The sequence below is a fragment of the Lepidochelys kempii genome, chromosome 1, assembly GCF_965140265.1.
Source record: "Lepidochelys kempii isolate rLepKem1 chromosome 1, rLepKem1.hap2, whole genome shotgun sequence".
Classification (NCBI taxonomy): domain Eukaryota; kingdom Metazoa; phylum Chordata; order Testudines; family Cheloniidae; genus Lepidochelys; species Lepidochelys kempii.
The window spans coordinates 5,124,001-5,140,264 of NC_133256.1; the positions used below are offsets into that span (position 1 = coordinate 5,124,001).

General features: G+C 43.6%; 1 protein-coding gene across 1 annotated transcript; it reads right to left on the minus strand.

Moving 5' to 3' along the window:
* Positions 1-12,455: 12,455 nt before the first annotated feature.
* On the minus strand, positions 12,456-13,403 carry LOC140896137 (olfactory receptor 52E8-like). Its single transcript, XM_073307412.1, has one exon. It carries the CDS (start codon positions 13,401-13,403, stop codon positions 12,456-12,458), a length of 948 nt encoding a protein of 315 aa, XP_073163513.1.
* Between the last annotated feature and the right edge of the window lie 2,861 nt (positions 13,404-16,264).

A 16,264-nucleotide genomic window follows, 5' to 3' on the forward strand; every position in this document is an offset into this window, starting at 1 on the left:
GTGGGGACCTGCATGAAAAACCTCCTAAGCTTATCTTTACCAGCTTAGGTCAAAACTTCCCCAAGGTACAAAATATTCCACCCGTTGTCCTTGGATCGGCCGCTACCACCACCAAACTAATACTGGTTACTGGGGAAGAGCTGTTTGGATGCGTCTTTCCCCCCAAAATACTTCCCAAAACCTTGCACCCCACTTCCTGGACAAGGTTTGTTAAAAAGCCTCACCAATTTGCCTAGGTGACTACAGACCCAGACCCTTGGATCTTAAGAACAATGAACAATCCTCCCAACACTTGCGCCCCCCCTTTCTTGGGAAATGTTGGATAAAAAGCCTCACCAATTTGTATAGGTGACCACAGACCCAAACCCTTGGATCTGAGAACAATGAAAAAAGCATTCAGTTTTTTACAAGAAGACTTTTAATAAAAAATAGAATTAAATAGAAATAAAGAAATCCCCCCTGTAAAATCAGGATGGTGGATACCTTACAGGGTAATTAGATTGAAAACATAGAGAACCCCTCTAGGCAAAACCTTAAGTTACAAAAAAGATACACAGACAGAAATAGTTATTCTATTCAGCACAATTCTTTTCTCAGCCATTTAAAGAAATCATAATCTAACACATACCTAGCTAGATTACTTACTAAAAGTTCTAAGACTCCATTCCTGGTCTATCCCCGGCCAAGACAGAATATAGACAGACACACAGGCCCTTTGTTTCTCTCCCTCCTCCCAGCTTTCGAAAGTATCTTGTCTCCTCATTGGTCATCTTGGTCAGGTGCCAGCGAGGTTACCTTTAGCTTCTTAACCCTTTACAGGTGAGAGGAGCTTTCCCCTTGCCAGGAGGGATTTCAAAGGGGTTTACCCTTCCCTTTATATTTATGACAGCCATATGTTTAGAACATCCCAAATATTTACCAATATTCTGAGACAGTATTGCGTAATCTATGATGGGGCAGTGCTGGCCAAACACCTCCCTGCCAAGGAGTAAACATGTCAGGAAAAACATCTCCCTCAGGATAGCTTCAGAGGACTGCTCCAAAGTACACTATAGTAGCTAATCTTTTATAACTAACTTCTGCAAATGCATATGTCACAATGACCTCTACTGGAGCATCATTTTTCTAACTTTCAATAAAACTTTAATATCCAAGGCATTCAAGGTTTTCTAGCCACCAAGGTTTTCAGTCTCATTTGTTTAATTTCCTGTCCACTCCTCCCATTCTGATTAGCAGAAACTGCTAGCTAGATATGACCTTGCTTCTGAAAACCTGTCTCCAAATTGACCCTTAGCTATGTAGTGTTCTATTTCATTAATTCATGGTGGCTGAATGCATATAATGTGGTTGCAATTGGCTTGATCATGTTCTGGGGTATACACACCCCTCAAATCCAAGGATACATTCCACTCCGTAAAGTCCACATATCTTTAATATTAAGGCCTTTATCTGTATATAACAAGTTTAGTGAGTTACTTCTGAAGGTCCTTCATTAGGCTTAAGGCTCTCAGCTAAGACCAAGCAAGAATCTTCTTGCTGCCACTCTACCGTTTCATCCCTGACCTTGCCTCGTTGAAGACCAGGCATCATATAATAATTTTGAGGAGTACCCATAATCTGTAAAACTGCTGGCTTTTCAACCAATCAATCTTCCTTTGAATCCAGTATATCAGTACTAGGAGCACAACAGCCAACACCACGTGAAACATTAGAATCACTATAATTTAATGTCAGGCCAAATTAAATCCCCAGTGATGTGAGGGACCATCTCAACAATGTCTCCCACCAATTTTGTTCTGAATCTCTGATACTGCTGGAAGAGGAGCTGATGACAGTAGAGGTCTTCAGCCAAAAGGAAAAGGAGTCATTGGAGAGGTTGCACATGCAGCAGGCTGTATCTGTTCAGATAGGGAGGCAACCGTATTTATGAAGCATGTTTACACATTCCCGGGGGGTCCACTTGGCCATCAGGGAAGCTCAGCTGCTTGGCTTAGTGTGCACCAGGTTTAACCCCTGTCACAGCCAATGGCAAACTGCAGAAGGCCAAATCACAGGGGACATGTGGTGATGCTGCCCAACTGGACTGCAGCCCAAGCCCTGCTGCAGGCTCTATTCCTGGAATCAGGTCTTGTTGTCACTGTTTGTATCATTCTGATTAGTCACATGGCTACCTCGGAGGCAGGTAAGTGGCAACGATGATTCTGTCACAAATGTGATCTCACTGTAATAAAATAATATAATAACAATAATAATAATGATATAGTACCAGTTTTTTTTTTCCCCAGCAGCCTCCTGTCCTGCATTATAAACCCAGGGTGCAGGCCAGGGTAGGGAGATTCTACCAAGCGCCCTACATGGAAATTTCCCTCGGATTGTTCCAGGAGGGGTGGTCCATTCCCTTCTCCCTGAGGCATAACACAGGGCCCCAGGATCCAGGGTGTCCCCAAAGGTATACACAGATCTCAGTGATCCACCTTGAGAGAGGCCCACACACTCACAATCTCTGTGCCTCCACAAATGCTCCTGAAAGCTCCCCAGCTCCCTGGTAGCATAGGTTCATCAGAGATGATCTACCAGGTTCTGTCACAATAGCCACCACTCACTGAATCTGCTTAAGGGGCATTGCACAGGGTTGAGGTGGTGCACAGAGAGTTGATGGGCACAATACCCAGACATAGACTGGTCGAAAGGTTTCATACCCAGAGTGCAGCCATAGACTCTGTCAGTGCAACCTTCATCTATGTTACGAGGGAGAGTCAAATGAAAAGCCACCAGTTTTTGTTGGGGATCCAGGCAGCTGCAGCTGGACAGCTCATGCACCTGAGCTTTCAGAGAAAAAATATCCATTTTCTATGACAACTCACCCCTAAAAAGTGAATTAAAAGGAAACATTTCAGTTTGGGTCAAAATTCTGTTTTCCAGCCCATCTCTAGCTCAGCCCAGGAGCCTCTGTCCTCATGCTGCAGGATCACATCCATCAGTGGAACAATTTAAGGACATAAGAACAGCCATATTGGGTCAGACCCCCCCGTCCCGGTCCATCTAACCCAGTGTCCTGTCTTCTGAGAGTGGCCTGAGCAGATACTGAAGAGGGAACTAACAGAACAAGGCAATTATTGAGTGATCAGCCCCTGTGGTCTGGTCCAAGCTTCTAGCACTCAGAGCCTTTGGGACACCCCAGATCATGGGGCTTCTCTTTCTAACTCTTATAGTGAGAAAAAAAGAATATACAAATGGTCATACTGGGTCAGGCCAATGGTCCATTTAGGCCAGTATCTTCCAGGAGTGTCTTCCAAGAGTGGCCAATGCTAGGTAACCCAGAGGGAACGAACAAAACAGGTAATAATCACCTGTCAGCCATTCCCAGATTATGGCAAACAGAGGCTAGGTACACCATCCCTGCCCACCCTGGCTCATAGCCATTGATAAACCTATCTTTCATGAATTTATCTAGTTCTTTTTTTTTAACTCTGTTAGAGTTTTGGCCTTTACAACATCCCTTGGCAAGGAGTTCCATAGGTTTACCCCCCCCCCCAATGTATTTATAATGAAATCCAATCCCCACTCAGCCTGCATTGTGTGCATTGTGTTAGGCTAAATGAGCCTAGTTCTTTCATTCTCCTCCTAAGCCAGACTGTCCATTGCCCTAACAATCTGAGGAGCCCTTCTCCATAGCTGTTCCAATCTGAATTCATCATTCTTGAATGAGTGATGAGAATTTAACAGTTTTTTCAGTAAACGTCTCACCAGTACCTGATATAAGGATATTAAAAATTCCCTGTCTCACTGACACATTCTAGGATCTCATCTGCCTTGTTGACAGCCGCATCAGATCGGTGGCTCACAGTCATCCTGGGACTGACTAATATAACCAGGTATTTCTCCTCCTCAGTTGTTTCCAACTTACCCTTGGCTGTATAAACAGGGGTGTAGTGAGTAGAAGTAGGGAAGACTGAAAGGTGGCTTGATGATAGTGTACAAGCACTTTCAGAGGGATGAAATACCAAATACTAATGGGCTCCTTAATCCAGCAGGGTAATTTATAACAAGAAACAATGGCTGGAGACTGAAGACAGACAAATTAAATTTGGAAATGAGGCAGACATTTTTAGCAGTGAGGGTGACTAACCAGTCAAGCAAACCACTAAGGGAAGTGCTGGATTCTCCTGCTATCTCCAGACCAAGACTTGGTGCCCTCCTGGAAGATATGCTTTAGAGGAACACACGTCATGAATTAATAGAGCACACATCATTGAGCTCAATACGGGGATAAATTGGTGAAATTCTGCAGGTTGTGCTATACGGGACTTCAGAATAGATCAGTTGTTCTCTAATTTATTTGATCATACTCCCTCTCTTCTTTGTGTCTATAAGATTTTATGCCTCCATTCCCCCAGCCACACAAATACATATACTGATTTACGTGGTGACATGGCTTCTTCTGACCTTAAATTCTCTGACTCTATGAATCATTGTTTTCAAGGTTCCTTCCCCACTCTGAACTCTTGGGTACACATGTGGGGACCTCCATGAAAGACCCCCTAAGCTTATTCTTACCAGCTTAGGTTAAAAACTTCCCCAAGGTACAAACTTTGCCTTGTCCTTGAACTTTATGCTGCTGCCACCAAGCGTGTTAAACAAAGAACAGGGAAAGAGCCCACTTGGAGACGTCTTCCCACAAAATATCCCCCCAAGCCCTATACCCCCTTTCCTGGGGAAGGCTTGATAATAATATCCTCACCAATTGGTACAGGTGAACACAGACCCAAACCCTTGGATCTTAAGAACAATGAAAAATCAATCAGGTTCTTAACAGAAGAATTTTATTTAAAGAAAAGATAAAAGAATCACCTCTGTAAAATCAGGATGGTAAATACTTTACAGGGTAATCAGGCCTTGGGATGCATCAGGCGAGGTATTTCCAGTAGAGATAAGGAGGTGTTAGTACCATTGTACAAGGCACTGGTGAGACCTCATCTGGAATACTGTGTGCAGTTCTGATTTCCCATGTTTAAGAAGGATGAATTCAAACTGGAACAGGTACAGAGAAGGGCAACTAGGATGATCTGAGGCATGGAAAACCTGTCTTATGAAAGGAGACTGAAGGAGCTTGGCTTATGTAGCCTAACCAAAAGAAGGTTGAGGGAAGATATGATTGCTTTCTATAAATATATCAGATGGATAAATACTGGAGAGGGAGAGGAATTATTTAAGCTCAGTACCAATGTGGACACAAGAAAAAATGGATAAAAACTGGCCATCGGGAAGTTTAGACTTGAAATTAGATGAAGGTTTCTAACCATCAGAGGAGTGAAGTTCTGGAATAGCCTTCCAAGGGAAGCAGTGGGGCAAAAGACCTATCTGGCTTCAAGATTAAACTCAATAAGTTTATGGAGGAGAAGGTAAGATGGGATAACAATGATTTTGGCAATTAATTGATCTTTAACTATTCATGGTAAATAGGCCCAATGGCCTGTGATGGGATGTTAGATGGGGTGGGATCTGAGTTACTACAGAGAATTCTTTCCTGGGTCTCTGGCTGGTGAATCTTGCCCACATGCTCAGAGTTCAGCTGTTCGCCATATTTGGGGTCGGGAAGGAATTTTCCTCCAGGGCAGATTGGCAGAGGCCCTGGGGGTTTTTCACCTTCCTCTGTAGCATGGGGCATGGGTCACTTGCTGGAGGATTCTCTGCTCCTTGAAGTCTTTAAACCATAATCTGAGGATTTCAATAGCTCAGACATAGGTGAGAGGTTTATTGCAGGAGTGGGTGGGTGAGATTCTGTGGCCTGCATTGTGCAGGAGGTCAGACTACATGATCATAATGGTCCCTTCTGACCTTAGTATAATCTATGAGTCTATGATTCAAAACATAGAGAATCCCTTTAAGGAAAACCTTAACTTACAAAAAGACAAAAAAACAAGAATTTACATTTCCTCCAGCACAGCTTATTTTACAAACCATTAAACAAACAAACAAACAAACAAAAATCTAATGCATTTTCTGGCTAGATTACTTACTGACTTTACAGGAGTTGTAAGGCTTGCATTCCTGATCTGTTCCTGGCAAAAGCATCACACAGACAGCCCAACCCCTTTGTCCCCCACCCCCTCCAGATTTGAAAGAATCTTGTCCCCTCATTGGCCATTTTGGGTCCCTACCGGGCCCGCCATAAATTTTCAGAACCCCGTTGTGGCCCTCAGGCAAAAAAGTTTGCCCACCCCTGCACTAAGGTCTTTGCAATGACTTACTCTCAGCCTGGAACACTTAAAACAAGAGCCCCCTTTGTGGAGTTTCATTTATTCAGTCTTCTGTAAAGCACAGACTCTCCTACCTTCCGGCCCCATCTCCCTCCTTTACTCATGAGCCCCCGCCCCAGCGACCTCCTTGCAGGGGGCTGCATTGGTTTAGGCTTGCTGTATTCCCTGCTTCTCCTTTTCCCCTGAGGCCCTGCCCTCTGCCTAATCTTTCCCCTAAGCCCCGCCCCCTGCTCTTCCTCTTCCCCTGAAGACCCACCCCTCTGATCAGACCTCAGCTTGATTTTGGTAAGAGCTGCCCAGGGAGCCACTGTGCAGAGCCCCGGACTCACCAGTTTCCCTGGTTTGAACATCCTGGGGGGTGAGGAGACAGGATGGGGGCTTCTTTCAGGCAGCTTTTATTATGGTCTACCTCTGGCTTGTAGCCTGGGCAGGGGATGGAGCCTTGGGTAATGAGGAGGAGCAGGGGATGGGATCTCAAGGAGGACAACAAGAGGCAGGTCATAGAGGGGATGGCGCTTTTGCCTACAGAGCTGTACCACATCCCAGTTTAGGGCTTTCCCCATTTGAACTTGTATATGGCCGTGAGGTTAAGGGGCCATAGCAGTTGGTGAAGCAGCAATGGGAGGGATTTACACCTTCTCCAGGAACTAACATTCTGGACTTTGTAACCAACCTACAAAACACCCTCCGAACCTCTTTAGCCCTTGCTAGAGAAAACTTACAGGATGCTCAAAAAGAGCAAAAAGCCTGGTATGATAAACATGCCAGAGAGCGTTCCTTCAAAGTAGGAGACCAGGTCATGGTCTTAAAGGCGCTCCAGGCCCATAAAATGGAAGCATCGTGGGAAGGGCCATTCATGGTCCAGGAGCGCCTGGGAGCTGTTAATTATCTCATAGCATTCCCCACCTCCAACCGAAAGCCTAAGGTGTACCATATTAATTCTCTAAAGCCCTTTTATTCCAGAGAATTAAAGGTTTGTCAGTTTACAGCCCAGGGAGGAGACGACGCTGAGTGGCCTGAAGGTGTCTACTACGAAGGGAAATGTGGTGGTGGTGTGGAAGAGGTGAACCTCTCCATGACCCTTGGGCATATGCAGTGACAGCAGATCCAGGAGCTGTGCACTAGCTACACGCCGACGTTCTCAGCCACCCCAGGACTGACTGAACGGGCATACCACTCCATTGACACAGGTAATGCTCACCCAATTAGGGTCCAACCTTACCGGGTGTCTCCTCAAGCTAAAACTGCTATAGAACGGGAGATCCAAGATATGTTACAGATGGGTGTAATCCGCCCCTCTGAAAGTGCATGGGCATCTCCAGTGGTTCTAGTTCCCAAACCAGATGGGGAAATACGTTTTTGCGTGGACTACCGTAAGCTAAATGCTGTAACTCTCCCAGACAACTATCCAATGCCACGCACTGATGAACTATTAGAGAAACTGGGACGGGCCCAGTTCATCTCTACCTTGGACTTAACCAAGGGGTACTGGCAGGTACCGCTAGATGAATCTGCCAAGGAAAGGTCAGCCTTCATCACACATCTCGGGCTGTAGGAATTTAATGTACTCCCTTTCGGGCTGCAAAATGCACCCGCCACTTTCCAAAGACTTGTAGATGGTGTCCTAGCGGGATTAGGAGACTATGCAGTCGCCTACCTTGACGACGTGGCCATATTTTCGGATTCCTGGGCAGAACACCTGGAACATCTAAAAAAAGTCCTTGAGCGCATAAGGGAGGCAGGACTAACTGTTAAGGCTAAGAAGTGTCAAATAGGCCTAAACAGAGTGACTTACCTTGGACACCAGGTGGGTCAAGGAACTATCAGCCCCCTACAGGCCAAAGTGGATGCTATCCAAAAGTGGCCTGTCCCAAAGTCAAAGAAACAGGTTCAATCCTTCTTAGGCTTGGCTGGTTATTACAGACAATTTGTACCGCACTACAGCCAAATTGCTGCCCCACTGACAGACCTAACCAAAAATAAACAGCCCAATGCTGTTCAGTGGACCAAAAAGTGTCAGAAGGCCTTTAACAAGCTTAAAGCGACACTCATGTCTGACCCTGTACTAAGGGCCCCAGACTTTGACAAACCGTTCCTAGTAACCACAGATGCGTCCGAGAGTGGTGTGGGAGCAGTTTTAATGCAGAAAGGACCTGATCAAGAATTCCACCCTGTAGTGTTTCTCAGCAAAAAACTGTCTGAGAGGGAAAGCAACTGGTCAGTCACTGAAAAGGAATGTTACGCTATTGTCTACGCTCTGGAAAAGCTACGCCCATATGTTTGGGGACGGCGTTTCCACCTGCAAACCGAACATGCTGTACTGAAGTGGCTTCACACCATCAAGGAAACTAACAAAAAACTTCTTCGGTGGAGTTTAGCTCTCCAAGATTTTGATTTCGACATCCAACACATCTCAGGAGCTTCTAACAAAGTGGCTGATGCACTCTCCCGTGAAAGTTTCCCAGAATCAACTGGTTAAAATCGTCCTTGAGATGTGGAAAATATTGTTAGTCTTTATGTACTTGGTAGTATATTTAGAGATGCATGTGTCTTATTAACTCTGTTTTTCCTAGAGCTCCAGGAAGAAATCCCAGCCAGTGTTTCACCCTAGCTGAGATTTGGGGGGCGTGTCATAAATATAAAGGGAAGGGTAAACCCCTTTGAAATCCCTCCTGGCCAGGGGAAAGCTCCTCTCACCTCTAAAGGGTTAAGAAGCTAAAGATAACCTCGCTGGCACCTAACCAAAATGACCAATGAGGAGACAAGATACTTTCAAAAGCTGGGAGGAGGGAGAGAAACAAAGGGTCTGTGTCTGTCTGTATGCTGGGTCTTTGCTGGGGATAGACCAGGAATGGAGTCTTAGAACTTTTAGTAAGTAATCTAGCTAGGTATGTGTTACATTATGATTTCTTTAAATGGCTGAGAAAAGAATTGTGCTGAATAGAATAACTATTTCTGTCTGTGTATCTTTTTTGTAACTTAAGGTTTTGCCTAGAGGGGTTCTCTATGTTTTTGAATCTAATTACCCTGTAAGATATCTACCATCCTGATTTTACAGGGGGGATTTCTTTATTTCTATTTACTTCTATTTTTTATTAAAAGTCTTCTTGTAAAAAACTGAATGCTTTTTCATTGTTCTCAGATCCAAGGGTTTGGGTCTGTGGTCACCTATGCAAATTGGTGAGGCTTTTTATCCAACATTTCCCAGGAAAGGGGGGGTGCAAGTGTTGGGAGGATTGTTCATTGTTCTTAAGATCCAAGGGTCTGGGTCTGTAGTCATCTAGGCAAATTGGTGAGGCTTTTTACCAAACCTTGTCCAGGAAGTGGGGTGCAAGGTTTTGGGAAGTATTCTGGGGGGAAGGACGCGTCCAAACAGCTCTTCCCCAGTAACCAGTATTAGTTTGGTGGTGGTAGCAGCCAGTCCAAGGACAACGGGTGGAATATTTTGTACCTTGGGGAAGTTTTGACCTAAGCTGGTAAAGATAAGCTTAGGAGGTTTTTCATGCAGGTCCCCACATCTGTACCCTAGAGTTCAGAGTGGGGGAGGAACCTTGACAGCACTATTTACCTCTTTCCATTCTCACCAGATGTTCTTACCCTTCTTTCCTATCTTTTAATAGGGGTGCCCGGCATTGCTTTCAGGATAATCTAAAAAGCCTTAATTTAATTTAACGACTAGCCCTTTGTTATTTTAATAACTGTGTGTGATGTTGCACCCCATAATGCTTAATAGAAATATGCTTATGAGTGTAAATATGATATAACTTGAAATATATTTTATATATATCTTGTCTCCTCATTGGTCATTTTGGTCAGGTGCCAGCAAGTTTACCTTTAGCTTCCTACCCCTTTACAGGTGAGAGGAGCTTTCCCCTGGCCAGGAGGGATTTCAAAGGGGTTTACCCTTCCCTTTATATTTATGACAAGTGCTGTCCCCCAGGGGTCTATACTGGAACCAGTGCTGTTCAACATACTGATCTTGAAAAAGGGATACACAGTGAGGTGGCAAAGCTAGCAGACGATATAAAATTAATTAAGATTGTTAAATCCAAAGCAGATTGCAAAGAGCTACAAAGGGATCTCACAAAACTGGGTTATGGGACAACACAATGGCAGATGAAATTCAGTGTTGATAAATGCAAAATAATGTACATGGCAAAATATAATCCCAACTACACAGAGAAAAAGATAGGGTCAAAATTAGAAAGAAAAGAAATGATCATTGTGAATAGTTTTCTGAAAACAACAGTGGCAATCAGAAAAGCAAACCAAATGTTGGGAATTATTAGGAAGGGGACAGATAATAAGACAGAAAATATTATATTGCCTCTATAAATCTATTGTACATCTGCATTGATTAGGCCTCAACTGGAGTATTGTGTCCGGTTCTGGGCACCACATTTCAGGAAAGATATGGACAAATTGAAGAGACCCCAGAGAAAAGCAACAAGGATGATTAGGGGTCTGGAAAACTTGACCTATGAGGGAAGATTGAAAGAACTGGGTTTATTTAGTCTGGAAAAGAGAAGCCTGAGAGGGGACATGATAACAGTTTTCAAATATCTACACAGTTGTTACAAGGAGGAGGGAGAAAAATTGTTCTCCTTAATCTCTGATGATAGGACAAGAAGCAATGGACTTAAAAGGCTGCAAGGGAAGTTAAGGTTGGACATTAGCAAAAACTTCCTAACTGTCAGGTTGGTTAGGCATTAGGATAAATTGCCTGGGGAGGTTGTGGAATCTCCATCATTGGAAATTTTTAAGAGCAGGTTAGACAAACACCTGCCAGGGATGTTATACATGGTACTGGTCCTGCTATGAGTGCAGGGGACTGGACTTGATAAGTCTCGAAGTCCCTTCCAGTTCTATGATTCTATGATCTATATCTTGAATACTGCATACAGATCTGGTCGCCCCATCTCAAAAAAGATAAATTGGAAGTGGCAAAGGTACAGATAAGCAAATAGAAATGATTAGGGGTATAGAATACCTTCTTTATGAGGAGAGATTAAAAAGATTGGGACTTTTCAGCTTGGAAAAGGGATGAATAAGGAGGGATATGATAGATGTTCTATAAAATCATGACAGGTGTGGAGAAATTGAATAAGGAAGCGTTATTTACTCCTTATCATAACACAAAAACTAGGGATCACCCAATGAAATTAATAGGCAGCAGATTTAAAACAAACAAAAGAAATAATTTCTTCATAGATTCCAATAAGAATTAGATAAGTTCATGGACAGTAGATCCATCAATTTTTATTAGCCAGGATGGGCAGAGATCCAGCACCATGTTCTGCATGTCCATAGCATCTGTTTTCCACAGCCTGGGAGTGGGGGACAGGGGTGAATCACTTGATGATTACTTGTTCTGTTCATTCCCTCTGAAGCATGTGGTATTGGACACTGTCAGAAAACAGGATACTGGACTAAATGGACCATTGGTTTTACCCAGTATGGTCATTCTTATGCTCTTATATAAACCCCAGGTATATCTGCCCTCCACTGTAATGCACCATAACCCTCTCCCATCCCAGAGTTCAGATAGAACCCAGGAGTCCTGGCAGGGTCTCCTTCTCCACAGAGTTAGTAATAAAGTAAGACTATTCATTAGAATTTTAAACCTAAGCAGTGTCCCTTAAGTGACTTGCCAGAAGATGCCAGAATATGTTAGTACTAGAGCTGAGTGGGTCTAATATTTATTTTTTTTCTTTCTTTTATATAGGAATTAGATACAGTACTCCTGTCAGCTATTTGCTAAGTTATCTGCCAAAAAAAATAGAGTTTTGAGTGCCTGTGTAGCCCCTTGAATAACAGTTAAAGTTGTCATCCCTAACAAAATCTGAAATGGCACTCTTGCAGCTAGCAGGGGAGGGACATGGAGATGATCCAGCGAGTGATAAGGAGATGAGAGGAGTAAGTGACAGGGGCATGGCCTTTTGGGGGAAAGAGGCAGAGCAGGGGCAGGACCTTTGTGGAAGAGGTGGGGAAATGGTGGGACCTTGGGGGTCAAGTTACCAGCAATTTGAAAGGTGTCAACTCAGTTCCCCAGTTTGTCAGGTTTGTAAGGTCAAGAAAGGGTTTAAAGTTTCTCTGACTGTCCATTATGTAATCCAGCGGAAAGGGCCCACCACCATGTCACAAGCCAGCTCTGTGCAGAGCTTGGTCTGAGAGCAAAAGCACTAGGAGTAAATATTAGGTCCATTTAGGAGTAAAGAGCTGGAGCAGCCTGTCCCGGATCTGTTTGGTCCTGAAACCGAAAATGATGGGATTTAGCATGGGGGGTACCAGCAGGCACACATTAGCAAAGAGAATGTGGAAATGCAGGGCCACATGGTGGCCAAACCGATACGTGAGGAGAGTGAAGAGACCTGGGATGTAAAAGGCTAAAATGGCAAAGAGGTGGGAGCCACAGGTCCCAAAAGTCTTGAGCCGGGCGTCCTTTGTGGGGAGGTTGAAGATGGCCATGAGGATCTGGATATAGGACACAGCTATAAAAAACATATCTAGACAAATGACCAAGTTTGCCACAGTAAGGCCATAGTAACTACTGATGCGGATGTCAGCACAGGCCAGATTCACCACGGCCATGTGCTCACAGCATGTGTGGGGGATGATATTGGTTCTGCAATATGGCCACTGCCTTGCAAGCAAGGGACAGGGCAGTGCAAGCATGCTACCACGCAAAACCACAGCCAGGACAATCTTGGCCACAACTGGGTTTCTCAGGGTGGTGGAGTGTCTCAGTGGATCGCAGATGGCCACGTAGCGATCAAAAGCCATGGCCATGAAGATCCCAGACTCTATTGCAAAGAAGCAATGAATGAAGAACATCTGGGTGAGACAGGCACTGAAATCGATCTCCCTGGAATTGAACCAGAAGATGCTCATCATTTTGGGAATGGTGCTTGTGCACAGGACCAGGTCGGTGATGGCCAGCATGCAGAGGAAATAGTACATGGGTCCATGGAGGCTCGGCTCCGTCTTCACGATGAACAGGATGGTGAAGTTCCCCAAGATGGCTATGATGTACATGGTGCAGAAGGGGATGGAGATCCAGACATGAGCAGTCTCCAGGCCAGGAATGCCCAGCAAGATGAAGGTGGAGGGGTTGGTGAAGTCGGTTGTGTTGGAATCTGACATGGAGTAGGGGGAGAAAGTGTCCAACTCTGAGGCAGAACCGTGTCTCCTGCATGTACCGTATATTCCCCTGTCTTCCTGTAGGTGCCCAGGGTCTAGGGTGAAGGTCGCAGGACAAATGCCTGGATGGAGAGACAATGTTAATATGAGACACAACATGCACAGCTGGAGGCTGTTCTCATGCGTGAAATAGATTGCTCAATCTTCACAAACAGAGAAATGCCATTTTCATTATTGAGATCAATGAATTATGAAAAAACTTTAACCCTACTAATGCCAATTCCATTTTTATTGTGCTCCATGCATCAATCATTCCTACACGTTGTGTTGAGGGAAACCTGAAAAGGCACCAGCAGGAAACACAGGCATTGGGTCTTGCTCTGCTCCTCTCTGCTAGATTTCAGAGCCCATTAGTACCCAGGGTTTTCTCCCCATGAAAGTCTTCGTTTGATCCTCTTTTTGATAAGATAAATAAATGAAGCTTGTTAAGACTCAATGTCAGAGGCATTTTCTCCAGTCACCAATCATTTTTGTTATTTTTTTATGCACCCTCTCCCATTTCTCAAGATCCTTTTGGAAAAGTGGAACCCAGGACTGCATGCAGTCAGTTTCACCAATGCCATATGGAGAGGTAAAATCCTTTCGCTGCTCCAACTCACCACTCCCTTGTTTATGCATCCAAGGATCTCATCAGCCCTTTCCACCACGGCATCACACTGGGAGCTCATGGTGAATTGGTTCTCCACAGTCACCCCTAAATCCTTTTCAGGGTCCCTGAATTTCATACACCAAACCCTCCACAGCAATAAATATGCCTGCCCTGTTCTCCTTATTGTAACCAATCTACCAATCTTTGTATCCTCCACAAAGTTTATCTGCACTGATTTTCTATTTGCTTCCAATTCATTGACGAAAACACTGAATAGCATCGGGCCTAAAACTGATTTTTACAGAATACCACTAGAAACACCCTCATTCGTTGACAATCAAACAGACTTCAACGAGAGACTGCTGAATTTGAATTAATTTGCAAACTGGATACAATTAACTTAGGCTTGAATAAAGACTTGGAATGGATGGGTTATAACACAAAGTAAAACTATTTCCCCATGATTATTCCCCCGCCCCCAACTGTTCCTCAGTTGTTCTTGTTAACTGCTGGAAATGGCTCACCTTGATTATCGCTACAAGAAGTTTCCCCCCACCCTGTTCTCCTGCTGGTAATAGCTCATCTTAATTGATCACTCTCCTTATAGGTTTTTTTTTGGGGTTTGTTTTTTTCTCATGTTCTGTGTCTATATATATGTCCTCACTGTGTTTTCCACTAAATGCATCCGATGAAGTGAGCTGTAGCTCATGAAAGCTTATACTCAAATAAATTGGTTAGTCTCTAAGGTGCCAAAAGTCCTCCTTTTCTTTTTGCGAATACAGACTGACATGGCTGCAACTCTGAAACCTAATAACTGCTTTCTGAGATCTGTCAGTTATCCAGTTTTTAGTCCATTTAACATGTACTCCACTGCTATTGCACTGTGTTCCTTTTTTTATCTGAATGTTTCCCCTACGAAATCAAATGCCTCAGAAAAATCAGTCTATTGCATCTGCATCATTCCCCTGATCAACCAAATATACTCTCATTAAAGGATGAAAATGGATTTATTTGACAAAACCTGTTTTCCATAAACCTTGGTGTTGTCTGGTACTAATTATATTCGTCAACTTTTTTTTTAATTAATCCTATACCAGGATTTTTTCCTCACCTTGTCAAATATTTTAAATAAACTTTCCCTTTATTTTGTTATAGTTCACATTTAACACAGAACTGTCCTCTACTTGCCATATTTCTTTGTCTCTGCTGCTGCCTGTTTGCATACCTCTGGTTCCGAATGAGGTGTTTGGTTGATCTGGGAATTTGTAACTCATGTTCGTAATTCCAATTTACTACTGTAGATGCTGTTTAAAATCCTCATTGAATGCTAATGCACTGGAACATATTTCATCACCTCATGAGATAGAGCACTTGATACTGCTTCGGAAAAAATATTTTTTGAACACATCACATTTTTTTTCAACATTAACAAGTTTCCTTTCCCTTTGTTATGTGTTGCTTTCCCCCCTTTTAATTGATGTCTGTATTTTGCCATTGAACCTTGTTTTTGTCCAAAGTTTTCTGCTTTCTTGACTGTGGAATCTTGGCTTTCTAGCTAGGTAATAATCTCTTCCTAAAGAAGTCCCAATTTTCATTCCCATTTTTTGGTCTAAATTTTTCCTCCCAATCTGTTGATAATTTGCCTCAGCTTTGGAGAACTTGTCCTTTTGAAGGACTAATTGTCTTTAGATGTTACTGGTTGGGAACTCTTCTCTGTTTGTCTATTTGAATGTAATCAGTTCCATTCTTTATTTTGTTTTCCTCTATCAAATGTCCCTTTCCTTGTTTCTTCTCTAAACTAAACAGTCCCAGACTTTTCAGTCTGTCCACATAGGGCAGCCTCCCACATTCACAGAGCCTGTCTTGGAACTCCCCTTTCTATCTGCTATGTACTTGGGTGACCAAAACTGAGTGCTTATCCAGAGTAGGTTATTCTCTGTCCCATTCATTGGGCATCTGAACATTATCTGTTTTGCCCACTACTGTGAATGAGCAGGTGTTTTCATGGAGCTGTTAGAGACCCAGGTATTTCCCCTGGGATGTGTTCTATTTGGGATATTTGCCCCTGGCACCTGTTTTGGCAAAGGTTTGGGTTTTTTCCATTCCCATGTTTTGAGTAACCGTGTTCACAGGAAAGTCACAACATCATGGACTCTCTAGCCTGGCTTTCATTTCATTAAGGAACAATGATGGATAACCAGTCGGAAATAAGGGC